This window comes from Plecotus auritus, assembly GCF_963455305.1.
Source record: "Plecotus auritus genome assembly, chromosome: 9".
Classification (NCBI taxonomy): Eukaryota; Metazoa; Chordata; class Mammalia; order Chiroptera; family Vespertilionidae; genus Plecotus; species Plecotus auritus.
Window position 1 is genome coordinate 45,614,650 of NC_137783.1, and position 17,574 is coordinate 45,632,223.

General features: G+C 56.2%; 1 protein-coding gene across 1 annotated transcript in view; it reads left to right on the forward strand.

Annotated features, from left to right (window-relative positions):
- LOC308257819 (cadherin-23-like) overlaps positions 1-17,574 on the forward strand; it is a gene marked incomplete at its 3' end in the record, with an annotated part of 323,284 nt that overhangs the window by 287,913 nt on the left and 17,797 nt on the right. Inside the window, exons 21-27 of the mRNA XM_080687874.1 lie at positions 1,324-1,436; positions 2,710-2,817; positions 8,628-8,817; positions 9,128-9,273; positions 11,870-12,089; positions 13,005-13,157; positions 15,132-15,245. Of these exons, the coding sequence (XP_080544000.1) occupies positions 1,324-1,436; positions 2,710-2,817; positions 8,628-8,817; positions 9,128-9,273; positions 11,870-12,089; positions 13,005-13,157; positions 15,132-15,245 (1,044 nt within the window). The remainder of the gene's footprint in view (positions 1-1,323; positions 1,437-2,709; positions 2,818-8,627; positions 8,818-9,127; positions 9,274-11,869; positions 12,090-13,004; positions 13,158-15,131; positions 15,246-17,574) is intronic.

A 17,574-nucleotide genomic window follows, 5' to 3' on the forward strand; every position in this document is an offset into this window, starting at 1 on the left:
GCCCTGTCCTCACCCCCAGCTCCCTTCTCAGCCCTGCACAGGCCAGGGGGCAGGCCAGCATGGAAGGGAGGGAAGTATGACAGTGGAAGGGGTCCCAGTGACCATCTGGCCCAGCTCCCTTGTTTCATGATAAAATAAAACGAGCACAGAGAAGTTAAGTAACTTTCTTCAAGTCACACAGCTCAGGCAATGGGGATAAAAACATGGACAGCACAGTCTCTACCCTTGGTGAACTCTCACAGTCCGTTGGAAGAAAACAAGCACCTTCTGAGTGTTGGGAGCGTCACCTGTGATTAGTTAGTCCTCACCACAGCTCTGATTCAAAGGCATACTCATCGCTATCTCACAGATGAGAAAGCTGAGGTTTGGAGAAATTAATTAACTTTTTCAAGGCCAAGCATCTGGAAGGCCATAATCAGATTCAAATCTGGGCCTCACTGTCCTCAGAGCATAAGCTCTTTCCCATGGCCCGTGCGAGATGGCAAGTGGCCCGGCTACCATGGTGTGCTGAAGCTGGCTGGTACTGGCTCACTCCTGCCCTGATAGCCCATTGGATGCACCTCTCCCCACCTCCATGTTCAATGCCATCAAGGTGGTCATTTACAAAGGGGCCCTGGGGGGAACGTTTACACCATGGGAATGGGCAGATGCCTCTTTTTCTTTTGGTGAGCTGGATGTCAAATAGTTGCCAGCACACAACTACCAAGGTGACTGCCATATTTTTGTTAGACCAAAATGCAAAGAAAAGGCAAAAACAGCTGACAAAAGTTGTGGCCTATTGTTAATGTTTATTTTTAATGGAATAATTAGTTTATATGCTAAATAAATTTCAAGGCAATGTAACTATGTTACAGATAATTAAGGAAATGATTTGATAGCTATGAATTCTCAGTGCACTTTAGGTTGAACCGTCCAGTGATGAGGGACAGTTGGGATATATGTGAAACTCTCGGTGTGTTGGAAGTCTAATGAGAGGTCCCTGGTGTCTGAGTTCGAAGCCAGAGTTTCCCAGCCACCACCTCCATAGCTGGCCTTGATTTTCCCACATTTGAAAATTCCTCCTCATCATGGAGTTATGTTGCCCAGCTTTGGGGTTCCAGTTCCCAAGGTGTGAGTGCTCTCCCCTCCATCTCGCCACCCCCAGCATATATGCACACATGCACGCACACTGCCAGCTCATTTGATCTCCCCAGCACCTCTCTTTCATACTCTCCCTCACTCTATTTTCCCCTCTCTCCCTCCTCCTCTCCTTGCTCTTCCCTCCCTCCCCATTCTCTCCCTGGCCCACCCAAACCCTCTCTCCCGCACCCGTCTCTCCTGCAGGTGAAATCACCACCACCTCCCTGCTGGACCGTGAGACCAAGTCTGAATACATCCTCATCGTAAGAGCAGTGGATGGGGGCGTGGGCCACAACCAGAAAACTGGCATCGCCACTGTGAGTGCCCATCCCTCCCTCACCCCCCAGCTCCTTGTTTGCCATCCAGGCCACTGCCCCCAGCTCTCCTTCAGGCTGCACCTCTAGGCCCCTAGGCACTTTGTCCTGAGGTAGCGTGAGGCACTGTGGGAGTGGAGTGAGGGTGGCTACCAACTAGATGTCAATCACCAACTTGCTGTCAGCCAAGGTCAGCCCTGGGGCCACCACATCTATGGGAAGAAAGGCATTCCCACCTGGGACAAGGCGGCACTGGGAGGAGCAAATATTTTCTCCTGTGCCCCTAAAAGACTAGCTGGCCAGGTAGGAGAAGGTAGGAGGCCCATAGGCCCCTCCTTATGGGCTCCTAGAGGAGCAGGCCTTTCTCTGAGTGGCTCAGAGCCAGAAGCAGGGCCCTTGGAGGGTCCCTGGGGCTTGCACCACCCCACCCCTAACCCTGAGACATGATGCCTGGTTCCCGCCCGTGAGCAAGTAGGACCCATGAGGGGCCAGAGCCCCATCCAAGGCCTTGTTGCCCCACCAAGGTGGGCAGGAAGCTAGAGGAAGGATTGTTGAGGGTCCTGACTGAGCTCTGGCTGCAGAAAAGAATGGGGAAGCGGGAAGCAGCAAGCCCCTGAGGGAAAGGAAGCAGGAAGGCCGCTGCCAGGTCCTCCAATCACCTGCCCTCCGTGACCTTTCTGTGCTTCCTTTGGCTCTCCCTCAGGACCCTCCCCTGACCTCTCCCCATGGCCCTCACCCCATCCACAGCAGCTGCCCCAGCCACTTCCCCCAGCCTGGCCCAGCCAGAGAGGCTGGGGTTGGTACTGGTTGGCCAGGGACTTGGCAGAAAAGTCCCCAGTACCTTATGCAGTCACGGGAGGCCCCCACTAACAGGATTCCGAGCTCCATAAATAATTTACCTGGTGACAGGTGAGCAGGGAAATTGCTTGGCTTATAGCTAAGACTGACTTGGAAGCTCAAGGGATCCTAGTAGACCCCCATCCTAAACCTCCCCTACCTTGTCAATCACCTATAGTCCAGACCAGGGAGGGTGGGACAAGTTCCAGGTCACAGGACGGATTTTAGGGGTTATCTCCTCTGTTCCTCTGCCTCCTGATGGGACAGCACCTAACCCCTCTGAAGGTCCTGCTCCCCCCTGTCCTTGAAAGCCCAGGCCCTGACCTGGTGGAATTAATGCCAAGATGCTCCACAGGCATCTGAATGTGTCCCCTCCGTGGACACTGTCCTGGTGCAGCCAGGCTAGGTGCACCCCACAGTGCCCCTTGTGGCTTCACAGGTCAACATCACCCTCCTGGACATCAACGACAACCACCCCACCTGGAAGGACGCTCCCTACTACATCAACCTGGTGGAGATGACGCCTCCAGACTCTGATGTGACCACGGTACGTGGTGGTGGGAGCAGAACTCGCAGTCTGCTCTACCAAGGGGTGTCTACCCTTCCCACACGAGCTCTGTGGGCCTGCCCATAGGGCTGATGGATTCATGTTTCCTCTGCGCCAGCTCTTGGAGCGAATTTCCTGGAGCTCTCCGCATGGTGGAAGGTAGTCAGAGGTCAGGGGACAGCCCTCACGCCGTCCTCGGGGACATTGGGCTTCAGACTTTGTCCAAGGGAGTGCAGCATCCCAGGGCCGGTTCAGCTGGTAGCCACACTTGCCCTGAGAGCCCAGGACTCTGGTGACAACCTCAGGAGAGCCCCCACCTCCCCTGGCGAGGCACAGGTCCCTCCCTCAAATTGCATAAGCTTCAAATCTGCCCTCAGCACCTTCACCGCTTCTGTCACCACAGCCACCAGTCAGCTGGCCCAGGGCTGCCCAGCAGGGGCTTTGAAGCTCACCCCGCGATTTGCTGGCATGGGAGTGTCAGGTTTGCACAGACCCCGCATGCTGTGAGCAGGAGGTGACTCAGGGTGGGAAGGAGAGACCATGGCCAAAGTCTCAGGGCATCCACAATACATGTCCTGGGGAAGCTGAGGAAAGTCAGGGATGAGCACCCCTTTTTATCCCCCCATACTTGTGCCCCATATGGTCTCATTTCGGGAGGCTTGTCCCCAACCCCACAGCCACCCAGCCAGCCCCATGATGGACATGAACCTAACAGCTCATGGCAACGCCATTTATTAAATGTCTGGAATGTGCCAGGCGCTGTGCTGGGTTTTCTCATGAATTCTCGCTTATCCTCATAACAATTTCACGTGGCAGATGGATTCATTGCTACCACCGTACTATGGAGGACAGAGACTTAGAGGCTGAGGGGTTTGCCCAAGCTCCCAGAGCCAGGACTCAAACCCAGGTCTGTCTGACTTTGAGCTACCTAGCCCAGCAGTGCTTATGCCTCTGCTGGCTCAGGGGTGCCCTGGCAGGTGGTCCAGGCCCTGAGAACCTGGATGGGGGAGGGATGGCAACTGTCACATCCAGCAAGGCTGCCCCCCACCACCACCCTGAGCTCGAGCAACCTCGGGCTGAAGATGCCTAGCCTCCCTGCCCCCACTCTTCATCAACCACAGCCACAGGGACAGGTCCACCGGGTCTCTATGGGTGAGGATGTCAACCTAGAAGGATGAGAGAGAGAGAGAGAGAGAGAGAACACGAACCAGCCATCACATCTTCTAGCCTCTTTTCTGTGTTTTCAAAATCTGAATGGTTCTCAACTGGTGGGCACATCCCCTCCCAGAGAGTCCAGTAGATCAGGGGCAAGGAATCTGGGACATGTGGTTTTTCAAAGCCCTGGTGGGAGAGAGGATTCCTTTCAGCCCGGGCCAGGTTAGGACCCCGTTACCCTGGGCTATTTCCAGGCGCTCTCTCTAGGACTCTACCCCTGATGGGCTCTCTGCTGCCACCTCGTGGGCATTTGGGCTCTAGCCCTGGACAAGCCCAGCCAGGAACCCCAAGAGCTGGGGTTGGATGCCCGCCTCTGAGCACCTGAACTCTTACCTTTGCTTTATATTTCTAGGAATCTCCTCACACAGGGAATGGAGGGGCAAGTGAGGGAGGTGTACCAGCCAAGGGTGCCATTATTGAAGTCCACCTGCTGGACAAAACTAGTAGGTCTGGGTTGGGGCTACATTGGGCCTTGGGCTTTTTGCAGATCTGGTCCCCAGGGGCCTTCTCTGGTCGCCAGCCTTTCCTCACATCCTTTTGAGCCCCGAGCAGGTATAGACAGTGGGCCCAGGGCCTGCTGCCCAGCAACTCCTCACTCTCCAGGAAACCTCAACCAGCGCTCGGTGAGCACCTACTGTGTGCCAGGCCCCGCACTCGGAGCCCAGGAAGCAGCACAGCTTCTGCTCTGCCCTCAGGGAGTTTCCTGACACTCAAACCCACCACTGGGGCCCATCTCACCCTGTGGAAGAGCCAGCATCCCTGCCAGACCCCCTTCACCTCTGGGGAGACAGACACGGGAGCCCGCCCCTCCGCGCAGGCGGACATGCCCGTTGCTCCCCCAGCTCGGGCAGCCAGGGTGGGGCGCTTGAGCCTTTCAGTGACCCATGGCAGTACTGAGACCGGAAAAAGAATGCAGGGGCTCAGAAGTCCCAAAGGAGAAGAGCCAAATCAGAATTAAAGCTTGTGTTAAACAGCTACCGAATGTTACCGTAACTTTAGTAATTATGAAATTTAGGATTTGTAAAACTCATTACAAACCAACAAACAAAAAAACCTCATTACGTGTGAGGGCAAATTATCACTTACATTTTCTAGAATTCTTAAGAATTTTCCAGAATCCTCTGGAATTTCCAGTTATGCATAATGATTGCCAGGAAACCGGAAGTCAGAGAACTCATTCATTAATCGAGTTTGTCACAGCAAAATAATTTCAAAAGGAATAGTCAAAAGATTCTTTCAGATTTCATAGCTATGAGGTATATGTATGCATATATATGTGGGTATACGTTTTAATACCTTTCAGGGGCCCCCTGCTAAGGCCTCACAGTGGGCCTGGGTGAGGTAGGGGCTGTTGCTGAGGTGTGAGGAGAGGAGGCTCCAGAGGTGACGGGAGGCTGACCCACTTCCTGATTCATCTCCCACCACCCTTCTCACCCACCACACCCCTTGCCCCCAGCACTTACGCTGGCCTCCCACCTTGGAGCCTCTGCACAGCTCTTCCTCCCCCTTCCCCACCCCTGCCAGAGTGCTCTTCCTCCTCTACTCCCCAGCCCTGCTCTCTCCATGGCCAGCTCATTCTCCTCCAATCTCCCAGATTAAAATGCCACCTCCACAGAGAAGCCCTCCCTAACTGCCCTGCCTAATGTAGCTCTGCCCCCCATGTTTCTTTCAGAGCTGGTTCCCCAAACCTGTGTTTGTTTGTTGGGTTCCTTGCTTATTAAGAGACAGTAGAGCGTAGTGATTCAGTGAGCAGCCTCTAGTACCAAAATGTCTAGACTCTCATTTTAGCCATACCTCTTACCGGCTGTGTGACCTTGGGCAAGTTACTTAACCTCTCTGTGCTCCAATCTTCTCATCTAGAGAATGGAGGTAGAGGCCCCACCTGAAAGAGTTGTAGTTCATACTTAATGAGCCAAAATACACAGGCACATGGTGAGAGGTTGATAAATGGTAGCTATTGTCGCCATCATCTGCCTCCCCTGCTGGAATCACATCTGTCTTGTTCACTGTTGAGCCCCTGTGCCAGGCACATTGTAAGCGTTCACAACATTTGTGAGTGAAAGTTGTTGAAGGACTTCTTCACCTTTCTTCCCCAGCTCTGCCAGGTCGGGTTGGGTCTTCCTTGTCAGAGACAGACTAGGACATATGAACTGGGACTCTCCCAAGGGGCAGGGGCCACCCCAGTGACTTTCCGAGCTCGTATGCAGGCCAGTGTGTGCCTGCATCCCGTGTCTGTGTGCACGTGTGCGCACCCAGTGTCCGCTCACGGGCAGGAGCGTGCAGAGTGGCTGCTCTGTTTGCAAGTGAGGTTTTGGCCGCACTCTCCCTGCTGGCTCCCGCAGTCTGCTTCAAGGACCTGGCTGATGGGCATTGATTTAGAGCCTTTCAAACCCTCCAGCAAAATAAGGGAGAGGAGAGCGAGAGAATTAGTCCCGTCAGGCCAGGAGAAAAATGACGAGCGTGAAATGGGAAATAAATGAGGGGAAAGCCGGAGAGTCCGCACAATCGCCCAGCAGGGAACCGGGGGTCACAGCCTACCGCCCCTCCTGTGCCCCCATCCCGCCTGGTGACCAGGGAATGGGCCAAGAGGCCGAATATCCGTGCCCACCCCTACTCATATCTCTCCAAAGCACCTGCCCAGGTGCCCCCAGCACATAGAGGTGGGGGGAGGGGAAGAGAAGAGAAGCAAACCCCCCGCCCCCCGCCATGTGAATTTAGTGCATTCAGCAACAGGCTGCTGGTCTGGAGCAGGTTGTTTAACTGCCCCGTAGCCTCAGTTTCCCCACCAGAAAAATGGGGATAAGAACCATCTCCCTCCTGTAATCGGAGAGGAAGTGTAGACATGCAGGGCTCGCTGGTCCTTACTCGTCAGCAGGCTACCTGCCTGCCTGCCTAGAAAGCCGCCGGAGTGCCTAGGAGCCCGTCTCCCGTCAATACAGGCGTGGTTGGGTCCCCGTCATAGAGGCTAACGGAGGCAGCATGCCAAGCACAGCGAGGGCTCCTCAGGCCTGGAGGGCTGTCCCCTTATGTCCCAGCCCTTTGGGGCAGCAAGGCTGGGAAGCGAGGGGCTGGGCTGAGCAGTTGGGGATGGGAGCAGGGTTGCGTCCCGCTCTGAAGCAGAGAAGCCAGGAGTGGCACAGGGTTCCGTGCCAGCATGGGCCTCTCTCCCGGGCCGCCCAGGGCTCAGGGGCAGATGGGAGCCCTTGGCCACAGTGGCCCATCTGTCTGTTCTGGTCTGGTGGCCCCAGAGATGCCTCGGCTGGGGATTAAGCCAGAGGAGGGACAGATTCTGCTGCCAAAGCACAAAAGGCCCCACACTGAGTAAGATAAAGGAGCTGACGAGGCGGGGCTGTCATCGCCAAGTGTCCTGGAGTGAAAAACGACAGTGTCCTGATGCGGCCCCGGGGACTGCGGTCACCCCTGCCCCCACTGATCCTGTCCACCTCCATACCGCAGTGGCCCTGTAGCACGGGGCCAGGGGCAAGCTGAGGAGTGGGTGCCACTGCTTCCCTGGGGCCCAGGGGGGCTGCTGGATGGGCCCCAAGGCTGGTGTGTGTGACCTTAAGTCTGGCCCATGCCTCTCTGAGTTCTGCTTTCCCCTCGGGGGAGGTAGATGGCTAAGAAGGTCCCTGCAGAGCAGGGGATGGGCGGGCATGGGCAGCTGGGAGAGCAGGTGTGTAGGGGGATGTGGCCCTACATCAGGACAGCACTGAGGCCAGTCCCTCCTTGGGGTGGGGATATAAGTGGGAACCAAGGGGGCTGGAATGTTAAGGGGTCCAGAGTGTCTGGGACTCCTATCCCATGACCCTGTCTCCCCTCCCCCGCCCAGGGATGGCATTCCCTACCTCCAGGGAGCCAGCCCAATCCCTCCTCCAGCATCCCCTCCCCGGCCCCAGGACTGTCCCAACTAGCTGGGACCCTCCCCCCAAATGGGCAGGCTGTCATTCTTGGTGTCACAGGCCTTATTCTTTTCAAATTGCCCCACAATCCAAAGCTCCAAAGGAATGAAATTGAGGATGAGGAACCCAGTTCCCAAATCCAGGCTTAAAAATCTTTCCAAAAGCTCAGCCACGGGTTTCCAGCCCCTCCTAGCCTCAACCCAAATTCCATCATTATGGACTCCCTGGGGACCCTGTCTTCCCAAAGCCCACACCCCTGTTACCCCACATGTTCGGATGTTCTGGTAGTAAGGGGCCCAGAACCTCTTCCAGGCTAAGAGACTGGGAGCCTTGCTGGGCCTCATCTGTGAAATGGGCATAATTATAGGTATCCACCTCACAAGGCTGTTGACAGTCTGTGGAGAGGGCCTGGCGTTTATGAGACTCGGAGCCTCCGTAAGCTGGTGTGTGCTAGGTGTTACTTTTAGGATCAGAAGACCCAGGCTTAAGTGGGGAAAGGGGCTTACTTAAGACCCACACTAGGGTCAAGAAGCCAAGGAGCCCAAGACTTCCACTGCTGATTCATCCTCTGACCCTTCCACCTCCCAAACCCCATGGGCCTCCCTGCTCAAGCCAGGAGGGAGCCCCACTGCCTGGGTCTGCATGGGGTGCCCAGGACTGGCACGTGAGCTCAGCCAACTCCCTCGCTCCTGGCAGGTGGTGGCCGTGGACCCGGACCTGGGGGAGAATGGCACCCTGGTGTATAGCATCCAGCCGCCTAACCACTTCTACAGCATCAACAGCAGCACGGGCAAGATCCGCACCACCCACGTCATGCTGGACCGGGAGAACCCCGACCCCCACGAGGCGGAGCTCATGCGCAAGATCATCATCTCCGTCACGGACTGTACGTGCCCCTCACGCCCTCACCGCCCCAACACCTGGGCTGGGGCCCCTGACACCACACCTGTCCTCTGGGCTCCTGGACCTCCTTAGGAGGGCTGTCACTAAGAGTGGAGTAACACCCACTGCCCAGTTGAGACCCTCCCCAGAGCACCCTCAGGGGGCAGAGGGGATTAGGGCTGCAAGGCCCAGGCTGCTCCCTGGAGGGGCCAATGAGATGGAAAGCCTGCCCCTCTCCCCACTCGTCTTCTCCCTGGCCTTTTTCTCCTGCACCCCTCTTTCCCTTTCCTTACCTCCCTCCCTGAACACCCCAGGTGGCAGGCCCCCTCTGAGAGCTACCAGCAGTGCCACGGTGTTTGTGAACCTCTTGGACCTCAATGACAACGACCCCATCTTTCAAAACCTGCCTTTTGTGGCTGAGGTACTTGAAGGCACCCCTGCGGGGGTCTCTGTCTACCAGGTGAGCTTCTCCTGCCTGACCTGAGATGCTGCTGTCTGTCTCCCTCAGCTCGTCCTGACCAGCCAGCAATGGGCAGCAGGGGCCAGCCTCATGCTGAGCACTTTGCAGGGGCAAGTCAGGGGAGGCCAGCCCAGTTCACAGTCTTCCACAATCCAAGACAGGACACATCTGTGCCAGGCGTGGAGAGCCATGTTCTGAGAGACAGTGCTGGAAGGCTTCCTGGAGGAGGAGGCGCTTGAGTTGGGTCTTGAAGGACAAGTGGATTTGGAGAGGTGGAGGGAAAGGACCACAGGAGATGCACAAAGACAGAAACAGAGTGAGGGGGAGAGAGAGGGAGGCAAAGAGAATCCTGGGAAGCCAAATCAGAGAGTTTCTCAGGGCCTGATTAAGAGGTCTAGCCCCAAACCTTCAAAACCACAAGCCTGTAGGTGGTTCTAAAACACTGAGAAGGTTGGACATGTGTAGTCCATGTGTCCTGCTTCCATGGGGCAGCCCCTCTCGTGTGCTTTCCTGTAAACGCCAAGGTAGCTTCACACAATGGGTGGGTTTCTCCCCATTTTGTAAGAAACTTAGGAAACTCGCCCAAGTTCCTATGGGCAAGAAGGGGGAGGGCCTATGTTGAACCCAGCTCCTCTGCCTCCTGCCCCACCACCCTGCTGGTCAGGGAGGCCCTAAAGGTGCTGGTTCCAGGGAGATGAAGGCCTTTTAGAAACCCAAAGGCCCTTACAATCAAGAGTGTGGGCTTTGGAGTTTGCCCAGGATGGGTGTGGATCCCAATTCCATTGCCTGGGTGATGTGGAATAAATGGCTTAATCTCTCTGAGCCTCAGTTTTATCACCTGTGAAATGGGGATCATAATAGTACCTGCCTGGCTGTGCTGTAGGGATTCAGCCACACACGAGTGGAAAGCAACCCGGCACTTAGACTGCAGGGAATGCGTGTAGCTGATGTGCTCATGCTGTGTCTACGGTGAGAGTTTATACCTGAGAGACAGGATCCGGTGGCAAAGGGTTAGCCTGATCCCATCCAGAGAAGACCGGGTGTTCATCAGGATGCCAGAGTGGCAACCATGGCGATGCCCTGCAGGCCCACTGTGCCTCCATTTCTTCATCTATAAAAGGAGATCAATAGTGTTCTTTAATGGGTTCCAGGAGCATTAAGTCTCTCTAGCAGAATATTCTCCCCAAACTTCCAGCAGGGGGAGCCTACATCCAGGGAACAGCAGCCAGTCCCTGAGGCAAAGTCCCCAGATAGAAGAGGTGAGGGGCAGAGCGGGTGAGCCCTAAACCTGGTTCTCCAGGACTCACGGCAGCGGCAGGAGATGCCCCCAGCACAACCTCTGAGGAACTGGCTCAGAACTGTGAGAAGGTGGTTGAAGGAGCTGGGAGTGTGTCATTTGTAAAGGGTCTTCGGATGCAGGAAGAGGGTTCTAGCTTGAGGTTCCCTCTGCAACCTCAGCCGATAATGATTTCTGCTGGATGTGCAGAAGAACTTTCTCAAGGGACTAGAGCTGTGACAGAACAATCGGAAGTAGTGAGCCCTCCATCCAGGAAAGCATTCAAACCGAGTCTGGACACCCTCTTGTCCAGCTTGTTAGTGTGAATTAGACCAGATGACCTTGACATTGCCTTTCAATCCTGAGAGCCTTGTCTTGATGCAAAGCTCTTATTTCAGTTATTATTACACATTTATTTTAAATGTCTTGAATTCTCTTTCATAAAAATTTCAACATATCAGGGAGGGTCTTGAGTCAGGATCTCTCGTAAGAACTGGAAGTGCAGCTGGGAAGAGTGTAGGGATTTGGAAGGAGGCTTGCAATGGCTTTTTCGATTTTATTTTTTTAAATATGTTTTAATATTTTTAGATAGAGGGAGAGAGATAGAAACGTTGATGAGAGAGACAAATTGATCAGCTGCCTCCTGCATGCCCCCCAATGGGGATCAAGCCTGCCCTGACCAGGAATCGAACCCAGGACCTCTTGGCTCACCAGCCAGGCTCAATGGCTTTTAAAAAAATCAAATCTTCGAATGACTTTTAAAAATGGGAGCCGAGATCATCTTATTTTCGTTGTTGTCTTACAAATCAAAACAAAGCAGCGGCAGGGGTCCTGGCAGCTGGGCATTGTCTGTAGTTGAGCCCACATGTACGAGGGAGTCTGAGCAGTAAGGGCTGCTCTGAGCCAGCGTCGCGGGGCTGGGGGGGGGGGGGGGAGGGCGACTGCCGCACACGGCAGAGTTTGGAGGGTCCGAGCCAGCTGGGGTGAACCTGGGGGCTTCCTATTAGGGAAAGCAGGGTTCTCTGAAGGGAGAAAATTGTGGGGACTGGGATCTTATTCTAAAACACCCCTTCCCCACCCCACCCCTGGCCCTACTTGGAGCATCTGGCACCTTCCAGCTCTGACATGCTGCCCCTTGGAGAGCACCTGGCAGGGTGCGTTGGGGGCAGTGACCCAGCCTGAGGCTCTCTGGGGGAGCAGGTGTGTCTGGCTGGAGGTGAGCGTAGGTCAGTGGGAAGGAGGGGAGGAGGGGACACCTTTCAGGGGAGAAGCATCAGTCCCGGTGTCCCCACTCCTCACGCGGCCCCTCCCCTCCCTCAGGTGGTGGCCATCGACCTGGACGAGGGGCTCAATGGGCTGGTGTCCTACCGCATGCAGGTGGGCATGCCCCGCATGGACTTCCTCATCAACAGCAGCAGCGGCGTGGTGGTCACCACCACCAAGCTGGACCGCGAGCGCATCGCCCAGTACCAGCTGCGGGTGGTGGCCACCGACGCGGGCACACCCACCAAGAGCTCCACCAGCACGCTCACCATCCGAGGTGAGAGCGCGGGCTGCCTCCTGCTGTGTGCTGAGCACACGGGCGGCGTGGGGAGCCTGCGTGTCCCCCTGCTGTCCACTATCCAAGGGGGCACAGGCCACCCTGCTAATGGGGCCTCACCTGGAGCCATTCAACACGGCAGAGCCTTCCCTTCTCCACCAAGTGGAAAAGCCAGTGAGCCATCCCTCTCCCCACTTGGCCACTGCTCAGTGCCCCAGAGCCCAGGAGAGTGAGCGGCCTGGACCCACTGCCAAGGTCCCCTTCTTTAACCCAGGCCACGGCAGAGAGGGTTTGGGGCGGAGCGGGGCCCTCGGGTTAGGAACAGGCTGGGGAGGTGACGGAGCCCTCTCTCCTTTGAAGGCCGAGTTTTTATTTGGAGGTGCAAAGGGGCCCTTCCCCTCCCACGTGCCTGAATCTCCATGAAAGGTGTTGCCCTAGGAGGAGGGCAGCTGGGATTCCCAGAGGCCCTGAGATTCCCCCTCCCCTCGGCCCTCTCTGTAATACCTGCAGTCTCCGCCCTCTGTCGGGGTGGGGCCACGGAGGGCCACTATTCTCACCCACTCTGGCTACATCTTTAATTTTCGGAACAGAACTGGTACATTGATGAGCTGTTGCCAGAGGGTAAGGAATAAGCCCTGAAATAAGTGTCCAGTGTAATGGGCAAGAGGTGGACTGTTCCCTGGGACAGCATGAGCAGCAGCCCCCGGGAAACAGGGGCCGCCCGAGGGTGTGGCGTTCTGGTCAGCTCTGTCCTGGCCTAGCCAGCACGGGGCCCTCGGCTCCAGCTCACAACTGGGAGGTACTGACTCCTAGGAAACCCATTTCCCATCGGCCTGTGGTGTGAGCCACTGCCTTGGAGCTGGGTAGGCTGGCACAGAAGCCAGGCCCAGCCCCGTGTGCCAACTCTGCCCGCAGTGCTAGACGTGAACGACGAGACGCCCACCTTCTTCCCGGCTGTGTACAACGTCTCCGTGTCCGAGGACGTGCCGCGGGATTTCCACGTGGTCTGGCTGAACTGTACCGACAACGATGTGGGCCTCAACGCTGAGCTCAGCTACTTCATCACAGGTGCGGCCCTGCCTCCACCCCTTCCAGGTGTTCTGCCTGGTGGGCTGGGGCTAGGGGAGGGGGAAGAGATCCAGGCTGGCCATCGGGTTAGCCCCTGCTAGAGCCTCCCTGAGGATTTGCTCTCGGCTTTGCCCAAGGGCTTTGGAGCTGGGTCCCCAGGGGCCTCCTGAATCTCGTAGGGGTGAGAGGACTTACCAAGGTTCAGTCTAGAGGGAGGTGGAGCCAGTGACTCCTGGGAGGAGCCCTGCTCCCCACACCACCCCGTGTTAGGGTGACAAAGCAGACTGGAGGAACGTGGCCTTGTCCTTCCCCAGCGGCCCTTCACTTAGGAAGAGTGTTCCCATCCGTTTAGAGACGGATGGTTTAGATCTCTCTAAATGGGATAGTTTTAGCTCAGCATGTCAAGTTGCCACCAGTTGAAGAACCGTGCAGAAATATTATAAGGCCATGTCCTGACTCAACAGGTGAAAGGGAGCTGTGGTCGATTAGTGATGTCTGCCATGACAGTAGACTTTGTGGAGACAACATGCCATGTGTTAGCCATTCCTGAATTAGAACAGTGTCCCCGCATTCTTCAGTCGGTGGAGTACCTGAGAGGTGCTGGCATGCGTGCGGGAGGGGGATAGGTCTTTCACATTCCTGAGCCCTCCCTTGGCCATTTTACTGGTTCAGTCTTCCTGCAGCCATAACACACACATGTTCATATGCACATCTACAATACTCATACCAGTGTCCCTGACGCCTCTCCCCAAGGAATCCCGGGCTCGCAGCCCATCTATAACTTGCTGCACCAAGATGACCTCCCAGCCCCCAGCCTCTCCCTTTCAGATGCTTTCCCTTCTTCCCCTCCATAAAGGGGTCTACCCCCCTCACTCCCTCTCCTCCCAGTCTGGTCCTCCAGACTGCCCTGGAGAGGCTCAGTTATCAAGACCCCCACACGGTACCAGCCATGGTTCAGCCCCAGCACTGCTTGTGTCTTAGTCCCTCCCCCACCCCCTCAGAGCCAGACTGGGGTGCTGATACTGGCGGCTTGAGGGCAGGGGTTTTCCCCCAGGGGCAACCATGTCAGAACAAGGGAGCGTGTGGCACCAATCCCCAGGAAGACTTCCCTGAGGTGCCTGTTCCTGCTCACCTGAGAGCCCTCCCAGCCCTGGGATTCTCAGATTTTAATTTTGCACCTTCTTCGAGGAGCCTGCAGTGTCCTGCTCCCAGGTAGCCCAAATCCAGTGCAGTGGCGCCCTCTGCTGCCCAGAGCATCACACTACCTGCCAATAGCAGCGGAGGGGTCTCCACACTGTTCTGGAGTCCTTTCCTGGCTTCTGGCTACTTCAGGAAGGAGACCTCACACTTCCCACCTGCCCCAGAACTCAGGGAGACTCAGTAGCACCTGTCTTCTGTCCACCTGCTCGTACTTTTCACTCGAGCCTCTGGGAGCCCCTACTCAGAGAACCCGAGATCAGGGACCTGGAGAATGCTCAGCCATCCCCAAAGACCCAGCCACATTTAAAAGGCCCAGCCCAGCCTAACTGCTCAGACACTCCTACAGGACAGGTAGGTAACCGACTGGTGAAGGACACGGGCTGGGGAGCAGACGGCTGGACTGGAGTCCTACACCCCAAATAGGTGACTAACTCAGAGCACTGCACGTAACCTCATTAAAGGAGCGTGTCCTTGTCTGTGACATGAAGACAGTGATAGTGTACATGAAACAGAACGGCGCACAGTAGGTGCTCAACGAATGTCAGACCCTTATGATTTCAGGCATTCGCACCCCCGCCTAAGCCCACTCAGGCCACACCCTCATCAGAGCCCCCCAGAACCCTACTCTCAGGCAGCGCCCAGTAAGCAGCACAGCTTTTCATCCCTGGACCACCTCTAGTGTCGGGGCTCAGAAGCAGAGGTGGGGTGCCCCCTCCCTTTCCCTAGCCAGGAGCCCTGTTTCCTGACCGAAGCTGCATTCTCTTTTGCCCACAGGAGGAAACGTGGATGGGAAGTTCAGCGTTGGCTACCGTGATGCTGTTGTGAGAACAGTGGTGAACCTGGACCGGGAGACCACGGCCGCGTACACACTCGTCCTGGAGGCCATTGGTACGCACCGGCCCTCCCTGCACACCACACACGGCTGCTCAGGGCAGAGTTCACATGAGGCGCCAGGCCTTGAGCCAACGGTTCTGCCCTGATACCAGTGGAGAAAGGGCGGGCAGACATCAACATATTACTTAGTACTTTCCAGGCATGAGGCTCAGTGCCTGGTGCTATATGCACGACACTAAGATGGTGTGGTGGGAGTCACATGGGAGCCAAGTGAAAGACCAGCATGTGGACAAATCACTGCAGAACCAGGCCAAACAAAGCAGAAAGGGAGAAGGGACGACCCAAGAGTGGCCACACAGAGGGTGGTGGAAATGTGGTAAGGGGGGGGGGGGGGTGACCAAAGAAGGCTTCTTGGAGGAGGTGGCATCAGGGAATACCACTGGATCAGTTAGTTGCAATTTTAAAATAAACTGACTTCAGGAATATGAGCTCACAGAACCAGTCCGCTGGGAGGTAGATGGAGCTTCAGGTATGACGATGTGGGGCCCAGGGAATACCACCAGGCCTCAGTCTGTCTTTGTGGCTCTGCCTCTGCCTCTGCCTCATATGGAGACAAATTGTTGCTGCCGCTCCGGCCTCAATCCTCTCAGGTTCAAATGTAGCAGCAGGAGACAGCATTGTCTCTTTCCCCGTCTTTCCACTGAAGCCTGGGAGGAGCTCTGATTAGTTCCACCTGCCCCCGTGCCTGTCCCTGGAACCCCTGGTCATGGTCAAGAGGATGAGGTGTGCTGGTGGCTTAGGCCTAAATCGCATGCCTGTTCCTGGAGCTGGGGGGCAGTCAGACCCACCTGGAACCCCAGGCCTCAGAATCAGGAAGGGTGGTTCTTGGAGCAACCTTCAGGGCATGGACTTACCTAAGGGCAGGATGGTGCTTATGGGGAGAAATGAGGCAGGCCCACCACCAGCTTGAGGGCCAAGTGAGGTTTTAGTACAAGGAGAAGCAGGGAGGTCATTTCAGGCAGAGGAGCCAGCCCATGCAAGGGCCTGGAGGTGGGACAGAGCCGTGTGTGTGTGTGTGTGTGTGTGTGTGTGTGTGTGTGTGTCCCCTTTGCTGCTCTTTAGCATGGCATATATTGGGGAAGGGACTGCGATCGGGTAGGGACAGCAATGGAGGCCTAAATGTTAGGCTGGAAGTTTGGGCCTCAGTTTCCAGGCAGCCAGAGCGCTTGAGGGCTCTGGGTAGGAGGAGGGCATGAGACCTTTGCCTCCCCGCTGGCCCTGGCCCTCCCAGAAGCACCCAGTTCAGGGTTTGCACTGAACTCTGGGTGGAAAGGGAATGTGCTCTCTGGCCTCACTCTTTCCAGCCCTCCCCAGCCTGCCCACGCCCACATGCATCTTCCCTCTGCCTTGCTCTCCTCCCACCCTGGGCAACCACACCGCCCTCTGGGGACCCGTCATCCCCACTGAGTCCAGCCTTCATGACAAGCACTGGCTAGCAGGATAGGGCTTAGCTCTGGCCTTTTATGGGCCTGCCAGCTCACACTGTCCCCAGCTAGGGCAAGTAAGCGGACCCCCAGGGTGGTGGGAGGATGAGATGACTCAGGCTGGGCGACTGCATCCCAGCATGTGTCAGCTGGCCTGGGGAAGGGTCACCACTGGCCCTCAGGCAACTCTCACTGCCCAGCGGAAGCCTGGGAGAAGCTCTGGGGTGACTGTCCTTGCGGAGACATACAGCTTGGTCACAGCTCCATCCTCCAGGAAGAATGATTCAACAGCTGCCCTGGGGCTGAGCCACTTCCCCAGCTCGGGAGGTCCTGCAGGGAGCTGAAGGGGAAGGACCCCCCCAGCTACCTTAGAAATCCATCATTGCCCACATCCCCGAGTGTAGTGGATCCATAGACCAAGTCTACCCCTTAAGCATGTTTGACCCATCTCGTGTTTCATATTGAATGACAGTTGTGAACATTTAAAAATCAGACTTTATTTAAAAGCTCATGTTCAATTTCTCTTGAGAAATTAGATCTAGTGTCACTGGGCCACTGTGAATGGCAGAGGGCAGCGGCCTTGAGGCAGCCCGCCTGACAGCAGCTGGGTTTGTGACCTCAGTACCCGAATCTGTTTCCTGGGGCTGCTGTGACAAAGTACCACAAAGTCGGTGGCTTCAAAGAGCAGAAATGGATCCCCCTCGTGGCTCTGGGGCCAGGAGTTAAATTAAGGGTCAGCAGGGCCACATTCCCTCCCGATGACCCAGGGAGAACCCTTCCTTGACTCTGCTGGTGCCTGGTGGCTCCACATGTTCTGGGCTTGTGGCCGCAGGAGCCAATCTCTCCCTCCAACTTAAGGGGCCTTCCCCTCTCTCAACTCTCCCTCTGCCTTTCTCTGC